The sequence below is a fragment of the Chiloscyllium punctatum genome, chromosome 47 (assembly GCF_047496795.1).
Source record: "Chiloscyllium punctatum isolate Juve2018m chromosome 47, sChiPun1.3, whole genome shotgun sequence".
Taxonomy (NCBI): Eukaryota; Metazoa; Chordata; class Chondrichthyes; order Orectolobiformes; family Hemiscylliidae; genus Chiloscyllium; species Chiloscyllium punctatum.
The window spans coordinates 19,876,337-19,897,041 of record NC_092785.1 but is presented as its reverse complement, the minus strand read 5'-3'; the positions used below and the strand labels follow the sequence as shown (position 1 = coordinate 19,897,041).

The following is a 20,705-nucleotide window of genomic DNA, read 5'->3' as shown; positions in this document are numbered from 1 at the left end:
AGAGGCAAATGAAAGCCTCCAATTCTAAATGGAGTTACAATGTGAATCGCCTCAAGGTCGCTGCACAACATTAGGTTAATTGGCATCAGATCGGGTGGCCCAGGCAAAGCAACGTAGCCACTTGACACTGTTCTGCTCTTCAGTCAGATCGTGGATGAACTGTCGTCCCCTGCAAAAACCTCCCTTTGGCTCAAACCCTTTGCTGAACAGAAAATTATCTCTCAGATTTAAAATTAACAACTCATCCAGCATCCACTGCTGTTTGTGGAAGAGAATTCCAAACCTGTCCAAGCCTTTGTGTGTCAAAGTGCTTCCTAACATCTCTCCTCAACACTCTGACCCTCGTTCTCAGAATATTAGACTCGGACTCGGATGATATTACTGGATTAATATTCCAGGATGGAGCCCTAGACTGGTTAACGTTCTATCTGGTGTGTAGTAATGCATTAGTTATATTTTTTTCTGACTATGTATAAAAAGTTCAGACAGTGATTATGTTATTGATCTCTTGTTCCAGACTACAGCAGGGGCAACTGTTATTCTAGAACATAAGAAATCTTGAGCTAGACGCACGAAGAGGCCATTCAGACCCTTACTCCTGTTCTGGAATTCAATCCAATCATGGCTGATCGCACCTCGGCCTCAAATCTACTTTCCTTCATAACCATTTGTTCAATGACTAAGTCAAAATCTGTCCACCTCCGCCCTAAATTTACCAAACGTCCCAACATCCACTGCACTCTGTGGAGTGAATTCCACAGATTCATGACACATTGGGAGAAGTAATTTCTCCACACCTTGGACTTAAATGTGCACATGTCAAAAAGTGTGGTGCTGGAACCAGTCAGACAGTATCTGAGGAGGAGTAGAATCCAAGCAGCAGGAAAAGATGCTCTAAACGTCTATTCTCCTGCTCCTCAGATGCTGCCTGACCGTCTGTGCATTTCCAGCACCACACTTTTTGTCTTTGATCTCACTTTATTCTAGTTGATTAAATCTTCTAAACCCTTATCCTAAAACAATGGCCCCCCGTTCAAGATTGTCCAACATGAGGGAACATCCTCTGTACAGCTACTTTGTCAATCAGGATCTTACAAACATCAACTGGATCTCTCCTCATTCTTCTAAATTCCAGCGAGTATCAGCCTAAACCGCTCAATATTTTCTCATCCCCTCATCTCTGGAATCAATCCAGTGAACCTCCTCTGAACCGCCTCCAAAGCAACTGCTTCCCTCACCAAGCGAGTATGCTGGATTAATTATCCAGCATGCCATACGTGGCTGGTTAAATTCCTAGAATTACGTTTGAAGGATTCTATAGGATAACTGTTATAGCTGTGAGACATTAATCCACAACTCGATAGTCTGCTGACTACGTGACTGTAACAATAAACCAGAAGATTGCTTTAACATGGTTATATTATTAAACTAATAATTCTCTATATAGCTGTATAATGGTTTAATACTGAACGAATTAGCTAAGTGTGTGAGTGCAGCATTGTTCCTCGATTTATAATCTAAGATTCTCTAGCAGTATTGTTTTATTGCAGTGTTAAATCAACACATGGTGGTACGGTTTCTACCCAACTGGATTACTAATGCAGGATAACCCACTATAATATTGATGCATGATTTAAGGAATGGGACTGTCATGTTTGTGTTACTGGTAAAATAAACTCAGTAGAGCACACACAAGGTATATAACTAGTTTAAGGAGCAGGGCTTCTGCAGTTACCTAATAAACTTAAACAATAGCTGCAGGTGTGGTTGGGCAGTCATTGTGCCCCTGATATTACTCAGTATAGCTCAGTTAGGTGATTGACTATGCAGCGTGAAAGGTCACTTCCCACAACAGCAGGGGTTAACTTGAAGAACTCTCCTTCTCGACCTCTCCCCTCGTCTGAGACACGGTAACACTCAGATTAAACTGCCTCCTCTCTCTGTCTCTCTAATGAGAAAGCATCCCTGCGTTTCCTTTAATTTTTGTAAGCTTGTTCGGACAAGCATGATGGAAGCCTACATGTTTTTTTAGATTAGATTAGATTACTTACAGTGTGTAAACAGGCCCTTCGGCCCAACAAGTCCACACCGACCCGCTGAAGCGCAACCCACCCATTCCCCAACATTTACCCCTTTACCTAACACCATGGGCAATTTAGCATGGCAATTCACCTGGCCTGCACGTCTTTGGACTGTGGGAGGAAACCGGAGCACCCGGAGGAAACCCACGCAGACACAGGGAGAACGTGCAAACTCAACACAGTCAGTCGCCTGAGTCGGGAATTGAACCCGGGTCCCTGGCGCTGTGAGGCAGCAGTGCTAACCCGTTCGGAGTGGCAGAATGGAAAGTGACTTACTCTGACGCATGTGGATGGAGTGACAGAGTGTGACACTGACAAATGGTTTGTACTGATGGATACGCCCAGAGGAAATATTGTTGGGTGCAGAAGCTGCCATCACGAGGGCAACAAGACCAGGAGAGAGGTAACCCCAGTTTCCCAGCATCCAATTCACTTCTAACACCATCCTAAGCAAAGCCACGCACCCAATCGGCACTGCGTCCATCCATCACCAATTTACCACTGTATTCCTCCAAGCACCAACTTACCAAGGCTCTTTCGACAAGACCTTTCCAGATAGTACAACACTTCCATCCCAAGGAACAAGGGCAGCAGTTAGATGGGAACACCACACCCTCCAAATTGCCATGCAAGCCACACACCTTCCTGACTTGGGAACACATTGCCTTTCCTTCACTGACACTGACTCCATACTGTGGAACCTCTTTCATATCAGCATCAATGGTGTACCTACAGCACAAAAACTCTAGGGATGAAGAAGGATGTTCACCATTGAAATAATTCCACAGTGGCCTGTATCCCATTACTAAGTCTGCATTTATTTGTGGACAGTCCTTGACTTTAAAATAAGTTACCAGAGGAATCAGGATTTTTTTTTATTATTCACACATCAGATGAGGGTGTTGTTGGCTAAGCCAGCATTTATTTCTCATTCATAATGATCATAATGGCATTTGAAAGTTAACCAGTTATAAGTCTGGAGTCACATGTAGGGCAGACCATGTAAGGATGGCAGTTTCCTGCCCTAACGTACAATAGTGAACCAGATGGGTTTTTCCAACATTGGATTAAAGGTCATCATTAAATTCTTAATTCTAGAATCTTTATTGAATTTAAGTGGCACCATTTGCCGTGATCGGGTTTTAACCTGGGTCCACAGAGCATTCCCTGGCTCTCTGCATTAACTGTCCAGTGACAATTCCATTTTGCCAACTCTGATTTTTTTTTTAATCTGTCAGCTAGGGCTCCCTGACTGGAGCAGATTAACAGCCCCAGTCAGGGATCTCAGATTCTCTGAGGTTCAGCCAGCTGATCTCACTAAGATCTCAACAACCGCCACCCTCTCAAGGGCAAGTAATTGTGAGTAATAAATGCTGGCCCCGTGGAGAAACAATATCACAGCTAACAGAGAGGATTTTTCTGATAATGCACTTGATGTGACTGTAGTGAGTGCAATTCATAGAACGTATTGTCCTTGTTCTGAAAGGTCTTGTTACAGTGAGATGCTAAAAGGTGTCACACAGGTGAGCCTCACTTTGTTTCTGACATGTTCCTCTCATCTCTGTCCACAGCGTCCGCCGTGCTGCTATTTCCTGCCGCCTGCCTACTCGCTGTGGGAGGAGGGACCTTCTACATCTCCAACATGCAGGTAGTGTTTAATAACGTGGAACAGATCAGAACGGGGCAGTGAGGTAGCGTGGTACTGTGTCGTTTCCAGACTTTATTTCTGCCAGCGTCTGTGCTGCTGTTTGAAGGCAGGACAGGGCAGGAGTGCCTCGTTTTTGTGGTACCAGTATCGAGAGAGGGCTGAACGGCTTTAGTATGAGCAATAAGGTAAAACAGGAGAAGATAAAGGGGCGCCAATGATGGGCGGAGTACACTGGGAAGTTACGCAGCACTGCTTGGATACTCCTGCAATCCAGACAGTGCAGAGAAAAGGCCACTCAGTGCATGAAGTCCGCACCAGTTCTCCGAGTATCCCACACAAACCCACTGCTCACTGGTCTTTTATCACTGCAAACCCGTCCAATCTCCCTGGACACTAACAGCACGGGCAATCCACCCTAACCTTCACATCTTCGGGCTATGGGAGTAAACCAGAGCACCCGGAGGAAACCCAAGCAGGCACGGGGCGAATTGCTAACTCCACTGGTTGAAATTAAAAACTGGGTCCCTAGCGCTGTGGGGCAGTGGATCTAACCACTGAGCCACCTGTCTGTTGCACCCACTCCTGCTCTGAATGGAGAGAAAATGGGAGACTTCAGGAGGACAGAGTGTAATCCATTCACACAATCCATTCCAACATTGGGGTATGGGGGGTTTCCATTTAAGTTTCTGAATCTGTGGTCAACTAACCTTGCTGCTGCTTGAAACTAACGCTGTTGTGCCACGTGACATTCATCTGAAAAACACCGTCCTTACGCATTGGCTGCAGCCCTCTCTGTAACCACTCAGGGTCTCCCAATTTCTACACCACACCGCCGCTCCCCCCTCCCCCCTTCCCCCTCACTTCCAGGTAGATCCTCAGTATCCAGCACAGTCAATGTCCCAAACTCGACCTCGATAATGAATTCTGCAGACTCACTGCTCACTGACAGAACAAATTCCTCCTCATTGCTATCTTAACTGTGTAAACTCTTCTGAGATTTTGCCCTCTGGTCTGAGACTCTCCCACACGGCGAAACAAACTTTCCATATCTCCTCTTCTAGTCCCTTAGGTCTCCAGTATATTTCAATATGGTCGCATCTCATTCTTCTAAATTCTAACAACGTTCTGAACAGAGGCCAATCCATCATATAAACCAACCTTCCATCCATTAGCTCCATCCACACTTCCCACTGCCTCAGGAAAGCAGCCAACATCAGCAAAGACCCCATGCATGCTCTCTTACGTTCTCTTCCATTCGGCAGAAGATATAAAAGTTTGAAATCACTTAACAACAGATTCAAGAACAGCTTTTTTTCTACTATTGTCAGACTTTCAAACGTACCTCTCATATATTAGATGTGATCTCTCTCTGCATCTTCTCTTCAGCTGTAACACTATATTCTGGATTCTCTTCTATTCCCCTCATGTTCTTACATAAGCAATGATTTGCCTGGTCAGCACACAAAACAATACTTTACACTGTATCTCGGTACATGTGACAACAATCAAATTAAATAAAGTAATTACAGGCCCGACCTACTCAAACTCTTCTCATAAGACTCTATATTAAGGTTAAACCTTCTGTAGACTTCCTTGTGCCAGGACATCGTTGCTCAGATAAGGGGACCAAAACTGTTCACAAATTTAGCTGTGGTCCAATTAGTGCATTGCATTGTTGTAGCAAGACCTCCTTAATTTTTAGGCTCCATTCTCTTTAAAATAACGGCCAACTTTCCATTTTCCTTCCCTATGACACACTGAAAATTTTCACCAGTGTTTTGTAATTCACAGACAAGCACTATCTAGTTCGACACCTCTCAGAAGTCTTTCTCCATTTCAATAATAATCCACTCTGTTCTCCGGCCAAACTACAAAACCTCACATTTATTTCCACATTGTATTTCTTCCAACAATCTTTGTCCCACTCACTCATGCAAAAAATAAAAATTAGGGTTCGCGTTAGCTTGTCAAAGGCTTCCATTTTCTCCCATTGATCGTTCATTGTCACAGGAAAGTGAATAGCATGGAAGACACTCTGTTTCACTTGTTACAGGTTGTATTTTACATTGCTCTAACACTGTAAATAATGCAATTGGGGGGTCTGATGAGTTCCTGCTCTCTTTGTGCCACAGAAAGTGGGAGTGATACAGACAGAGTCAAGTCCATCCCTACACTCCAAGTTCTACTGATTGTATTTTTTGTGTGTGTGGCTGATTCCTAGGTTGGAAATCTGTTTGGAGATCGACGGTCCACAGTGATCACTTTGTACAATGGAGCCTTCGCTTCCTCATCCTGTGCATTTCTGCTCGTTAAAGTGAGTCATATGAGGACCAGTTAATACAGTCATAGAGTCAGGCAGATGTGCATCATGGAAACAGACCCTTCGGTCCAAATCGTCCATGCCAACCAGATATCTTAAACAGATCTCGTTACATTTTCCAGCAGTGGACCATATCCTCTAAACCCTTCCTCTTCATATATCCATCCAACTGCCTTTCAAATGCTATGACTGAATGAAACAGGGATGATGATTCAGACGGTAATCTGCTTTTTCTCACCAAGCACATGAAGTGCTGTTTAACTTGAAAGAATGCAGAAATGATATACAAGGGTGTTGCCAGGGGCAGAGGCTTTGAGCTGCAGGGAGAGGTTGAGTGGGTTGGGACTGTTTTCCCTGTAATTTCAGAGGCTGAGGGGTGCCTTTATAGAAGTTAAGAAAATTATTAGGGGAATGGATAGGGTCAATAATCAAGGTATTCCCCCCCCCCCCCAAGGTTGGGGAGTCCAAAACTAGAGGGCAAAGATTTAAGGTGAGATTTAAAAGGTCCCTAAGGGCAACTTATTCATGCAGAGGGTCGGTGTGGGTACGGAATGAACTACCAGAGGAAATAGTGCTAGCATTTATAAGGCATCTGGATGGGTATATGGATAGGAAGGGTTTCGAGGAATAAGGGCCAAATGCTGGCAAATGGGATCAGCTTAGTTCAGGATATCTGGTCGGCATGGACACGTTGGACTGAAGGGTCTACTTCCATGCTGTATAACTCGAAAAGTAGGTCTGAATGGTGCAGAGCAACTTAATGGCCTGTTGCGTTAGTATCTAAGTTACTGGATCGAATTAGGCCCAGCCTGTCAGAAGGATGACCCTCAGCACTCTATCTGATACAGAAGGAGGGAATTAGGAATAAGGATACAGGGTGCTGAGTGGGAGTGGGAATTGGTGCGAGTGCGGGGAGAGAAGACAGGAAGATAGCGGGACAAAGGAGGCGAGAGAGAGATTGGGGAACCGCAAAGTTAAACACAAGGACAGTGTGTGAAGTAAAAAAAAAATACTGGGTACATTTCCGTTCAGTGAGAGAAAAAGAGAGGTAAACAAGGTTGAAATGGAGAGAAACGGAAGGCGGGGAAGACTGAATAGAGATGACACATTATGCAAGGTTCGGGAGATGAGGAGATTGAAAATATTTGTAGGCAGATCAGCGAGGAAAGATCAGTAAGCAAGTATGAACAAATAAGGAGAGCATGAGAAGGAGCGTGGATTAGATTGGGGGTGGGGGTCAGAGAGTTGGGGAGGACGTTGGATTGAAGTGAGAGGCAGCGTGGGTACACATGTGGTAGAGATTGGCGAGGAGGAAGAGAGAATGACACAGTGGTTGGACATGGGTCAAAGGTGAACAAGACAGACGGGATAACCTGAAATGGAGGATGGGTAATGTTGACGTGGTCAGTCAGGCGTGAGTGGATTTTAACTGCCTTCTCTTGCTTTATTTCTTTTCCCTCATAATCCCCTAGGTTTTGTACCAGGCTGGTTTCTCAGTGAGATCTATTTTCTTGTTCATCAGCTCAATGAGCATTGTCCACGTGCTGCGTGTCTTATTCCTCCTGCCCCGGAAAACTATCCCTTATCCTCTCCCAGAGGATTACACATACGGGTAAGAAAGAGAGGGCGTTTACATTCGAGGCCAGAATAAAATTGGGTGCTTGGGATTGGGGATTAATTGTAGAATAACACGTAATGGGAATATGTTAAACACTGGGAACCTCAGGAGAAATGCATGTGGTTTTTTTTTAAATACAATAATCGATATCCAGTCGCAGTCATATGTTTGACAACTGTAATACCAGAGAGCCAGACATAGAACTGAAGTACTGGACGTAGTTTCCATTTATTTTAACTTGTACCAAGACTCAGTTATAGGGGGGCGGGGGGGGGGGCGGAGACTATTCGATAAGTCAGTGGGATGGAATTTATGGAGTCACATGTGTTATATGTGATACACTGGAATCGAATCGAGGCTTCACCTGACTTGAATAAGGAATAACGGATACGCCAGAATGAAAAGTATGAGAGACTGCAAAACAATCAATGAAGTGGTAGACAGTCCAGCAGATGAATTGGAGACTAAAATTACGTTGGGAGGTAGATTATGATCTCATCGACTAAAGCACACAAGAATGAGTTAAGTACTAGAACCAACAAGGGATATTGACCATTGTATGGGATGAACAATTACATGTTAAGTAATATATATATAGAGGACTGGAATAGAAGGGTACAGAGGTTATGCTGCAGTTATGCAAACCTTGGTTAGACCCCACATGGAGCAATGTGAACAGATCTAGCCACTAAACTACAGGAAAGTTAAACTGGCCTTGGAGGGAATACGCTGTTGGCTTACAGGAATAATATGTAGAGTCGAAGGATTAAGTTATGAGAAGAGATTGTACAAATTTGATATGCTTTCACTAGAATTTTGAAGGTTAAGGTGTGATCTCCTTGAAGTCTTCAAGGGATTAACAAGGAAGATAAAGCTAAACTATTTCCACTGCTTGAAGATTTTGGAATGATGGCACAGTCAGATAATGAGGGCCAGCGCGTTCAGGAGAGATGTTAGGAAGCACATTGAAAGGTTTGCAACTCTCTTCCACAAACAGCAGTGGATGTTGAATCAGCTGTTCAGGGAAAATCTGAGCTCGATCATTGTTTTAGTTAAGCAAACATGTGAAGAGAATTGGGCCACAGGCAAGTTTTGGACTGAGGCCAAAAATCAGCCATGGTTCCATTGAATGGTGGAACAGGCCCCAGGGGCTGAATGGCCTCCTCCTGTTCCAATGTTTATGATTTATATCCAGAATAGATTTGCAGACTTTAAACGGCGTGTCTAGATGGGGGGCAGATTTCCAAAGTTTTGTTGCACACCAGAATATAACCACTGAATTCCTGTCTGGTATCTAAGTAAGGAGCTGGGCAACACAATGGAGTTAAATGTTTTTGGAAATGAATGCCATCCTGGGATATGTCTGTTTACTAAATATCTAATGTCAATTCCATGTAGGAATGAAGGTAAAATGCACCAGTGGCAGGTTACGGGCTGCCTTCTAATCACAAGATTTGAGCTGGTTATGTCAGTAACTGACGTTCACAGTTTGAAAGATTGTCAGCGAGGGAGTTTGGAGAGACATGAGGAGAAACTTCTTGACTCAGAGAGTGGGAGTGTTCTGTCTGGGAGAGTGGTGGAGGCAGATTCCATAGGAGGGCTTAACAGAGAGCTGGATATACATTTGAACTACCAGAGGAAGTAGTGGAAGCTGTTACAAATACAGCATTTAAAAAACATCGGGATGTGTATATGAATAGGAAGGGTTTAAATGGATATGGGCCAAGTGCTGACAAATTGGACAAGATTAGGTTAGGATATTTTTTCGAAATGGACAAGTTATTAGATTAGATTAGATTAGATTACTTACAGTGTGGAAACAGGCCCTTTGGCCCAACAAGTCCACACTGACCCGCCGAAGTGTAACCCATGCATTCCCATACATTTACCCCTTTACCTAACACTATGGGCAATTTAGCATGGCCAATTCACCTGACGTGCACATCTTTTGGATTGTGGGAGGAAACCAGAGCACCCGGAGGAAACCCACGCAGACACGGGGACAATGTGCAAACTCCACACAGTCAGTTGCCTGAGTCAGGAATTGAACCCGGGTCCCTGGCGCTGTGAGGCAGCAGTGCTAACCACAAGTTGGACCGAAGGGTTTGTTTCCATGCTGTGCATCGCTATGATTCTAACCTAAAGACACACAGCAAATGCTGGTCTCTCCACGCACAACCACATCCTTAAAAGTAACATTTATCGGAGCATAGATAGAAAAAAAATAGTTACTGTATAAATTCTCGTCCTCAGGCATTCCAGATATTATTTCTAGATAACATATGCCGAGTATTTTTATAGATTTAGCGTAGAATCTAATGTAAGGCTTACATTAAAAGTTGCAATACTTTAAAGTGGACCTATCGTCGAAATGCATTCAAAGCTCGTGCTTATTCACATCTCAATAACAGATATTTCACTATTGTCCCATATGGGTGCTTCATTGTTTAAGACAGACAACTGGTGGCAGTAAGACTGTAAGTATTTCCGTGGTCATTGGACCTGAAATGTTAATTATTTTTTCTTTTCACAGATACTGCCAGAGCCGCTGAGTTCCTCCAGCTCTTAGTATGTTTGTTTGCCTCAGATCCCTGGTTCATATTTTCCTTTCATTCTCATAGCAATCTCAGCTAGTGCATACATTGATCCTGCAGTGTTGACATCATTCTGTATCACAAAGATGTTGCCCAGCCAACTGATGTTGCCCAGCCAACTGATCTATCTGACCCCTAAAATGCATTGGATGCATAGGTGATCATTTTCCAACGTTCTATCGATTCAGGATCAGTTCCTGTGGATTTGAAGATGGCTAATGTTGTCCCACTTTTTAAGAAAGGAGGGAGAGAGAAAACAGAGAAGTATAGACCAATTAGTCTGACCTTAATGGTGGGAAAAATGCTGGAGTCAATTATAAGGGACGAAATTACGACACATCTGGATAGCAGTAACAGGATAAGTCAGAGTCAGCATGGATTTATGAAGAGGAAATCATGCTTGACTAATCTTCTAGAATTTTTTGAGGACGTAACTCTGAAGATGGACAAGGGAGAATCCAGTGGATGTAGTATACCTGGAATTTCAGAAAGCCTTTGATAAAGTCCCACATAGGACGTTAGTGAGCAAAATTAGGGCACATGGTATTAGGGGCAAAATACTGACATGGATTAAAAATTGGTTGGTTGACAGGAAACAAAGAGTAGTGATAAACGGCTCCCTTTCGGAATGGCAGGCGGTGACCAGTGGTGTGCAGCAGGGCTCAGTGCTGGGACTGCAGCTTTTTACAATGTACATTAATGATATAGATGAAGGTATTAAAAGTAATATTTGCAAATTTGCTGATAACACAAAACTGGGTGGCAGGGTGAAATGTTAGGAGGTTGTTAGGAGACTACAGGGTGACCTGGACAGGCTAGGTGAGTGGATGGATACATGATAGATGCAGTTTAATGTGGATAAATGTGTGGTTATCCACTTTGGTGGCAAGAACCAAAGGCAGATTACTACCTAAATGGAGTCAAGGTAGGTAAAGGGGCAGTACAACGAGATCTAGGTTTTCTTGTACATCAGTCAATGAAAGCAAGCATGCAGGTACAGCAGGTAGTGAAGAAAGCTAATAGAATTCTGGCCTTCATAACAAGAGGAATTGAGTATAGCAGCAAAAAAGTCCTTCTGCAGCTGTACAGGGACTTGATGAGACGACACCTGGAATATTGTGCGCAGTTTTGGTCTCCAAATGTGAGGAAAGACATTCTGGCTATTGAGGGAGTGCAGCGTAAGTTCACGAGGTCAATTCCCAAAATGGCGGGACAATATTACGCTGAAAGATTGGACCAACTGGGCTTGTATACAATTGAGTTGAGAAGGCTAAGAGGGGATCTGATTGAGACGTATAAGATTATTAAAGAATTGGACACTCTGGAGGCAGGAAGCACGTTTCCGCTGATGGGTGAGTGCCGAACCAGAGGACACAGTTTTTTAAAAAATGGGTAGGCCACTTAGAACTGTTTTGAGGAGAAACGTCTTCACCCAGAGAGTGTTGGGTGCATCGAATGTTCTGTCCCAGAAGGCTGTGGAGGCCATGTCTCTGGATATTTTCAAGAAAGAGTTGGATAGAGCTCTTAAGGATAGTGGAATCAAGGGTTATGGGAATAAGGCAGGAACAGGATACTGATTGAGGATGATTAGCCATGATCATAATGAATGGTGGTGCTGGCTCGAATGGCCTACTCCTGCACCTATAGTCTGTTGTCTATTGAAATGGCAACTAATTTGCAATATATGATTGGCTAGGATCTATCGGTGCCTGTGTATGTGCACGTATGTGTTGTGGGTGGTGGTCATCTGGGAATCCAGGTCGAGAAGGTATGTTTCAGTGTGACAGTACCAGTGCACAGTTATTAAATAGCAATAATCTAAAATTAGAGGCATCAATGAGAGAGATCCAGACTGGATGGTAACTGACATTTTCTGGGCATTGACAAATTCCACGAAATAAACGCAAGAGTTAATTTAGACCGAAATGATAGATATAAAAATAGCCTAAAATGAAACTGACCGAAATGGAAGAGTTGATTTTCGATCAAAATGCAAGAGCTAATTTCAAGCTGTAAAGGGTTGATTTCAGACTGACATGGAAGAGTTAAAGTTGGATGAGAAGAGTTCATGTCACAGTGAAATGAAAGAATTAATTTCAGACCAGAAATTGTAAAAGATGATTTTACACTGAAATGAATTATTTAATTTCAGTGTAAAATTATCTTTTGCATTTTGGTCTGAAATTAATTCTTTCATTGCATTATTTTATTTCATTTCAATTAAAGAGTTAATTTCAGACCGAGATGTAATTAACAAGTGACTTACGGGCACGTAATCTGACTGAATACGCTGAGTTGCTGTATGAATTACATAACAAATCTTCAAGAATTTCACGTGGATTATGAATAGAATGACTTGAGATTTTTAAGTATATGTAGAGCAATTTAACTAAGATGTCAGCTTAGTTAGAGCTTGTAAAGAATAACAAAGAAGTTGTCCAGCCATCTGAGGTAACTGACCCCCTAAACAGCAACTAGTTAGTTGTCTAATAGTTGCAGCACTGGGTGCAATAACAGATTATCGTGTTGTGGATGCAACCTACAATGTAGAGCCGAGTGGAAAGTTCTGCTTATTCGCATAAAGAATGTAAGAATGTGACGTCGTTTGAAATCAATTTGAAAGTTGAGTTGATTTGTTTAGACTCATGAGCAGGAGCCACAAAACTATCAACGATTTTCAGAATCGAAACAGAAAAATCTGGTTCACTTGTTTACTTCAGGGAAGGGAATCTGCAATCCTTTTCCCAGTCAAAAAGCTGACTCTACTCCCACAGAACTGTGGCCGGTTTTCAACATCGAGGTTTTTAACTTCAGATCAAGAACACTTCACTCCAAGTCTCCTCTCAACCCTGCACTCCAGGTCTTCACTTGAGGCACAGCCAACCCCATTCCAACTGCTCATAGTCTCCATTATCACTTCACTTTCTTCTCTAAGAAGGGTCCCTGGACTTGAGATTTTAGCTCTGCTGTCTCCCCACAGATGCTGCCAGTTCTGATAACTTCTCAGCAATTTCTGTTTTAGCTTCTCTGCTGCCCTGGCTTACCATCGTCAGTCCCTTTGTCTGCCCTCATTCTCTCTCTCTCGCCTCTCCCCCATCTGCTCATTCCTTTCAACCTCCTATTCCCCCATCATCAGCATAAGTACCATCTTTATTTGGCTGCTATGATTTCTGAAGATATTCACATGACACGAAATGTTAACTCTGTTTCTCTCTCCCCATTGACGCTGCCAGACCTGCTGAGTTTCTCAGGTAATTTCGGTTGTTTGTTTCAGATCTCCAGTATCTGCTGTTCTTGGTTTGATTTTGGTTAATCCTTGATTGCTGTCTGAAAAAAAACCGAGGAAGTAATTCAATATCAAGTATCCCTTACAAACCATTAGAATGAATACAAATTAGAGTCTTTATAATTATTTTAGTCAGAACTCTAGTCCTCGGTCATTCAGAAATGGTTTCTAGAAAAGCAACAAAAAGGTTTTAACTGCAGAATAGTTTGTAAGTTAAAGATCCTGTGTGAAGAAAAATAGGCTCTTTGATGAGAGTCAATGGCTGAAAACCAACTGAGTGTTGTGTTTCTTTGTGTTAGAATAACTGATACCAATCAATGATTCACACTCAATTCTATCAAGGGTCACGTGTGTGGAGCGGATTTGTGTACACGTGTGTATGTATATGTGTGTATACCCGTGTGTGTGCACATGCTCGTGTGCGTGTACGTTTGGGTATGTGTACATTTGTGTGTGTATGGTGTGTGTGCTCGCGTGCATGTATGTGTATGTGTCGTGAGGAAGGACAGTGATGTGTAGGTGGGACAGTATACATTGGTGGAGGGAGATGTGCATTTGAATGCTGGCTTGAGTAGGGATAATAGTTACTGAAAAGAGATTATAAGCATCTGGGAGTGAGTTAAGTAGCTGGGGATTTCGAGTTGTGTCTTGATTTCCAGTGGATAGTCATAATCTCTGAACTATATTTCCAGATGTTTAGCTAGTTGTGTGATTTCCTGATGGAATAATAGAAACTGGTGCTCGGTAGAGGATAGAATCCACTTCAAGGTGCGTGTAATTTGTACAAAAAACATGCCAATATTTAAGATTCAGGAAGATCCTGAAATCAACCCGGGGTTCAAGCAGCTGGGATTAATATAGAAGTGAGTACCAAGCTGGAACCTGGGCGAGGCTTTGTCTGTTGGATAACAGCTAGGTGCAGGATTAGGCCATTCAGGCCCTTTTGTCTGCTTTGCCATTCAATATGATCATGGCTGATTTCATCTTGATCTCAACTTCACTTCCTGCCCATTCTCTACAAACCTTCAATCCGTTACTAATTAAAAATCTGTCCATCTCCTCCTGAAATTTACTCAACGATCCAGCATCCATCACGTGCTGAGGGAGTGAATTCCATAGTTTCATGACCCTTTGATAGAAGCATTTTTTTCCTCTTCTCTGGTTTAAATCTGCTCAACCCTTATCCTTAAATGATGACCTCTCATTCTAGACGGCTCTTCATCAGGAAACATTTCTACATCGACCTTGTCAATTCCCTTCAGAAGTTTTTCTGCCTCAATTGGATTTCCTTTCAATCTTCTAAACTCCAGACAGCATCGGTCTAAACTGCTCTGTCTCTTTTCATTTGACAATCCCCTCATCTCTGGAATCAACCAAGTGAACCTCCTTTGATGTACCGTTGATGCAATTACTTCCCTCCTCAAATAAATAGACAAAAATTGCGTACAATGTTCTCACTAACATTTGTACAGTTACTGTAGCATTTCCCTTCTGTCATAGTCTACCCTTTTGGCAATAAATGCCAAATTTCTATTGGCTTTCCTTATTACCTGCTGTCCCTGGCAGTGAGATTTTTGTATTTCCTGTACAAGGACACCCTGATTCCTCTGAATTAAGTTTTTCTCTCCATTTAGATAATAAATTGCCTTTCCATTCCTCTGAGTGATATGGAAAAACTTCATGCAAGAGTTAATTTTAGCCTGTAATCTGAATGAACAAACAAATGGTTGGCAATTCTTAGCCAGGACTTTGACCAAAGGTTGCAGCTTGTTTGTTTACATTGCATAAGCGATAAGTAGAAGTTCATTGCTGGCTGTTATCTAATCAAGAATTGAATGTGCTTTCTTAGTCGAACTACAGATAGCCAGACCTGGTTAGAGGGTTGGGTATAATTTAGCGTTTCAGCTGGATTTGTAAGAATAACAGACAGTTTGGAATATTTCAGGCTTGTGATGGTAGGTTTATGCATTGAACAACATACACTGGGCTTGTGGATAAATGTGCAATGTTCGCTTAAAGATGCAACATGCTGCAGTGAATTGCTGACTGAAATCTAAACAGAAATTTGGTCGGTTTTTGTAGGCTGGTTAATTGTAACCATGAAATGACCAGCGCTCTTCACAAAAGCTGGTTTGGTTGACTGTAGTGATCAGAACCTGTTACCCTGACCACAGCTGGAATGTAGGTGGCTCCAGACGAACTGCAATGTTCCTGATTCTCAATAATACTCCTTCATGACCTTGCATGCCACTTAGTTTACTGAAAGTCGAGCTGGTCACCAATCATTCTCGAAGTACAAGAAAGAATGGAATCAAATGAATGGGGCAGCAGCAAATTGCAGACTTAGATCTAACAGGCGACTGGACCTTGTGAGGTGTCTAATGCCTGGGAATGCATTGTGGGCTTTCACCTAATGAAGGGTTGAAGTGGTTAATGTACAAGTCGTAAATTTCCTGAGAACAATTTCAGCTTTTAATTCTAAACAAGTAGATTTGGCATAATCCTTTAAAATTTGCGTCACATGTACACAGGGTGTTTAAGAAGGCACGTAGCACGCTTGGCTTCATTACTCCGACCTTGAAGTAAAGGAGTTGGGACATCATGTTAGGTTATACAGGATGTTGATGAGGCCTCTGTAGTGCTGTGTCCAGTTCTCGTTATCCAGTTATAGGAAGGATCTTATTAAACTAGCGAGGTTCAGAAAAGATTTCCAAGCATGTTGCGGGGATACTAGGGTTTGGCATATTAAAATAGACTGGAAAGGCTGGCAAGTTTTTCACCAGAGCGGAAGAGGTTGAAGCTTGTCATATGATGAGGACTATCGATAAGGGGAATAGCAAAGGGCTTTTTCCCTAGAGTGGAGGAGTGCAAAATGAGGATTTATTTTTAGGTGGGAGGAGAAAGATTTAAAAAGGACATGAGGGACAACGTTTTTACACAGACAGTGCTTCTCATGTGGAATGAACTGTCAGACATTGTGGTGAATGCGGATCCAGTTACAATATAACAAAACATTTGAATAGGTACATGAATAGGAAAGGTTTAGTGGGATATGGGCCAATGGCAAGCAGATGTTGGGATCAGCCTGGTTTGGGATTATGGTTGGCATGGACTAGTTGAACTGAAGCTGTATGACCCTATGACTTTGTAAGCACTGAGAAAATATTTTGGAGTCAGGAGTTATCGAATTGTTGTGATAGGAGGCAGCAGGAGGCCATTTAGTCCATTGTGCTTGCATCAGCACTTCAAATGAGCATCATGACACAATCTCCACCCTTACTCTCCACACCCTTGCAAACTGCTTCTCTCGAAATTGCCATGCGCTTGAATGCCTCATAGTGCCTCTGTTTAAAATCTTTTGTGGTGCATTGGTAATGTCCTTAACTCTGAGCCAAGAGGCCAAGATTCAAGCCCACCTGCTCCAGAGATGCATCCTAACATCTCTGAACAGATTGACTTGAAAGTATCCAGTGGCCTGGTGGTATTATAGGTAGACTTTTTTGTCCAGAGATCCAGCTAACATTCTGGGGATTTGGATTTGAATCCCGCTATGTCAGATGGTGGAATTTGAATTAAATACTAATGGAGAAATAAGAGTCTCGTGATTGTCAGGAACCATATGGTCCAGTTTAGAGCAGAAAATCTGCTGTTCTTACCTGATCTAGCTTAAACGTGACTCCAGACCCACAGCAATATGATTGACTCAACAGTCCTGAGGAGGGGTCACTGAACCTGAAACGTTAACATGATTTCACTCCTTAGATGCTGCCAGACATGCTGAGTTTTTTTGGCAGAACTCCTAGCCTATCACCTACACGCAAGAGCATGGCTCATGCAGCTCTGAGGCAATCGTGACCCTGAACTCAACAATGTAGATGGCAATACACAACAGAGTGTCATATTTAGAATCTTCCTCACAGGAGACAGTAATTCCTTTGTGGTTGAGCAATGCTAATGAGACTTTTCACTGATTAGCCTGTAAAAACCCCAGGGAATCCTCACTCTGAGTTTTCTTGCTAATTTTATGATATATTATGCACGTTTGCATCGTCTCTTGTGATCCATTCCGTGCAAAATATAGCAGCCTAGAGCAGCACGCTCCCCAAAGGGGATGTTGCAGTTTACCTCCGTGTTGATCAGATGATTTGGTGGCTTGTTTGTTCAGAGGAGTCAGACAATAAACTGAACAAACACCAATGTCAATTCAGGCACGTGGGAGTCAACTCATTAAGGCAACGGAGAGATAAGCCCTTCTGAGAGTCTGGGGAGTGACAAAACAAGCTTTTGTACTAAATCCAGCACTTGGCTTGGCACCAGAATTAACACATTCGCAGATGATAAACATCTGAGTTTGGAAAGTGAAAGTGAGAATTGGAGCTGGATTTCCTGCTTATCAAACCGGATTTCTTATGTAATTGTATCCTCTAGATATAGGGCACACATGGACAAATTGGGCAGACCAATGGCAAGAAGGAAATAAATTGGGACAGGCGAGGGTGTTGGGAACAGTGTATTTTACGGAATTACACAACGTCGTACCATTCCAAGTAGCTTACAGAGATACCAGGAGGAGGATAGTTAAGACCATAAAAGCAGAAGTAGGCATTCAGACCATCAGGTCTGCTCTGCCATTCAGCAAGACATCGGCTGATCTCATAATTCTCAACTCCACTTCTCTCTCTATTTTCCTTACCCTTAATTAATAAAATCTCTGTCAGCCTTGGATATGCTTAATGACCCAACTTCTGTGGCAAAGATTTCCACTGATTCCCCACTCTCTGAGAGAAGAAATTCCTCTTCATCTCTGTCTTAAATATGCGGCCACATATTCTGAGATTATGCCCTCTGAAGGAAAATAAGATATCCAAGAATCACACTGAGAATCATAAGCATTTCAATGAGGGTGCCTCTCATTATTTTAAAAGTCAAAGAGAACAGGTCCAACATTGTGAATGGAATGCTGACTTTTATAGCAAAAAGGAACTAGAATTTAAAGGTAAAGAAGAAGTACTGTTGCCACAATACAAGGCATTGGGGAGATCACACTTGCAGTGTTGTGCCCAGTTTGGTCCCATTATTTGAGGAAAGATGTAGTGACATCGGAGACTGTTCAGAGGAGGTTCACTAGATTTATCCCAGAGATGAGGGGTTTGTCGTATGAAGAACTGTCGAGGTCCATACTCTCTGGAATTTAGAAAACTGAGGGGAGATGAAGTTGAGGTATTCAAGCTGTTAAAAAGTTTGGATAAAAAGGACGTGGGGCAGAGGCTTCCAGTTGTGGAGGATTCTAGGACGAGAGGCCAGAGTCTCAGGAGAAGAGGTAGCAAATTTTATACAGAGTTGAGGAGAAACTATTTCTCCTGGAGGGTTTTTGATCTGTAGCATTCACTACCCCAAAATGCGGTGAGTGAATTTTAAAAGAAGTTAGACAGTTTTTTAAATTGGTAATGGGTTGAAGGGAAATGGGGAGAAGGCAGGAAATGGGCGTGGGAGGAGCATATCAGCCATGATCAAGTGATGAAGCAGACTTGATGGGCTGAATGCTCTAATTCTGCTCCTATATCTTATGAACTTATTCAACCTCTCCCCATGAGACACTAATACAGTCCCTTCATACATAATTCTGGATTCGTGGTGCTGGAAGAGCACAGCTGAAACTACTTGGATGCTGCCTGAACTGCGCTGCTCTTCCAGCACCACTAATCCAGAATCTGATTTCCAGCATCTGCGGTCATTGTTTTTACCTTCATACGTAAGGTCAGCCCAGTGAAGCATCTTTGAATTGCCTCCTGCTCCAATCTTTATTGCCTTTGATAAGTGGACCAAACCTTTTCACAGTATTCAGCAGTCTATGATTAAATTAATTCAATTTTGTCAGCAACAATTTTGCAAAAAGATAGTGTGTGGAAAAGCCTAAGAACACCTGAACTTCGTCGACGGAATCAAAAAAAGAACAGGAAGGTTGCACAAAATCATTTCAAAAACTTAGGATACAACTAGCTTCTTATGTCTGGATGGCACACACTACAAAGGATTTGTGGATCCATGGATACTTGTCTCAGTGCTTCTGTGAATGAAGGCTTTTAAATAAAACATTAGGTAAAATGTAGGTAATTTCTTTTGGATCCAAATACTAAGGGTTAGATATGATTACGGCAGGGTTAGATGAAATATTATCACCGAAATGAAATGTAGCTAGTGGTAGTTCACTTAGCTTCAGTCGATAATCTCTTGAATATTTCTGTTCTGATTTGCATTTTGTAATGATCATAAATATTACATCACGTTAAAGCAATAGCTTGTCTTGTTGGTTATCCTTGCACCTCGTGTTTAATGAGAAACTTTCTGCTTTGGCTGGACAGAATCACCTGCACGAGATTTGGGTCAGACTCATCGTCCTGTGAAGAGGAGACTGCAAGGCAGATGAAGCCTTTGCGTGTAGAAAATGAGGCAGATGTAGAAATGGACAAGAGACCCGAAAACAAGCAGTGGGAGGTGGAAGAGAAAGAGGAAAAGATGGAGCCGACTGATCACTTTAATATCCAAACCAAACCCTCAACAGGTGCGAATGCCTTCTTCCTTTCCATCCCATTGGCCTCCAAACTCCCTCTTCTTTACATAACTTCTCTCTTTTCTTACACCTATCATTGCCCCCCTTCCCCTTTCTTCTGCTTTACTCTCTGTCCCACCTTTAACTCCCCTTCCCCAAGCCATTCAGCCCTTCGACCCTGTTCCGCATTTGCTAGGATCATGGCAGATCTGACATTTCCCATGTCCACTTTCCTAATCTCGTCCGGAAGTGCTTGATGCCCTGACCGATCATAAAACTATCTGTCTCAGCCTGAAAGATGCATAAGGACTCTGCTCCCACCGTTCTCTGTAGCAGGGAGTTCCAAAGGCTCCCAACCTTCAGAGAGAATAATTTCTGTCTTAAACTGCTGTCACTTTATTCTGAGATTATGCCTTATGGTTCTAGTCTCTCCCATGAGGAGAAACATTCTCTCGACATTTGCTCTGTCAAACTCCTCAATAATCCTACACCTCTCCATGATATCACCTCTATAAACTCCAGTGAGTCGAGTTTCCAAATGTATATTATTTGAAATGACATTAATCCTACTCATTTGCCAATCATACCCATAAGGAGCCTATTAGACT

At 42.6% G+C, this 20,705-nt stretch overlaps 1 protein-coding gene across 2 annotated transcripts in view; it reads left to right on the top strand.

The window, feature by feature from the left end:
• LOC140468450 (equilibrative nucleobase transporter 1-like) overlaps positions 1-20,705 on the top strand; it is a 40,756-nt gene that overhangs the window by 4,783 nt on the left and 15,268 nt on the right. For both annotated transcript variants that reach the window (XM_072564541.1, XM_072564542.1), the window contains exons 5-8: positions 3,653-3,729; positions 5,951-6,043; positions 7,522-7,661; positions 19,910-20,109. In XM_072564541.1, coding sequence (XP_072420642.1) covers positions 3,653-3,729; positions 5,951-6,043; positions 7,522-7,661; positions 19,910-20,109 — 510 coding nt within the window. The remainder of the gene's footprint in view (positions 1-3,652; positions 3,730-5,950; positions 6,044-7,521; positions 7,662-19,909; positions 20,110-20,705) is intronic.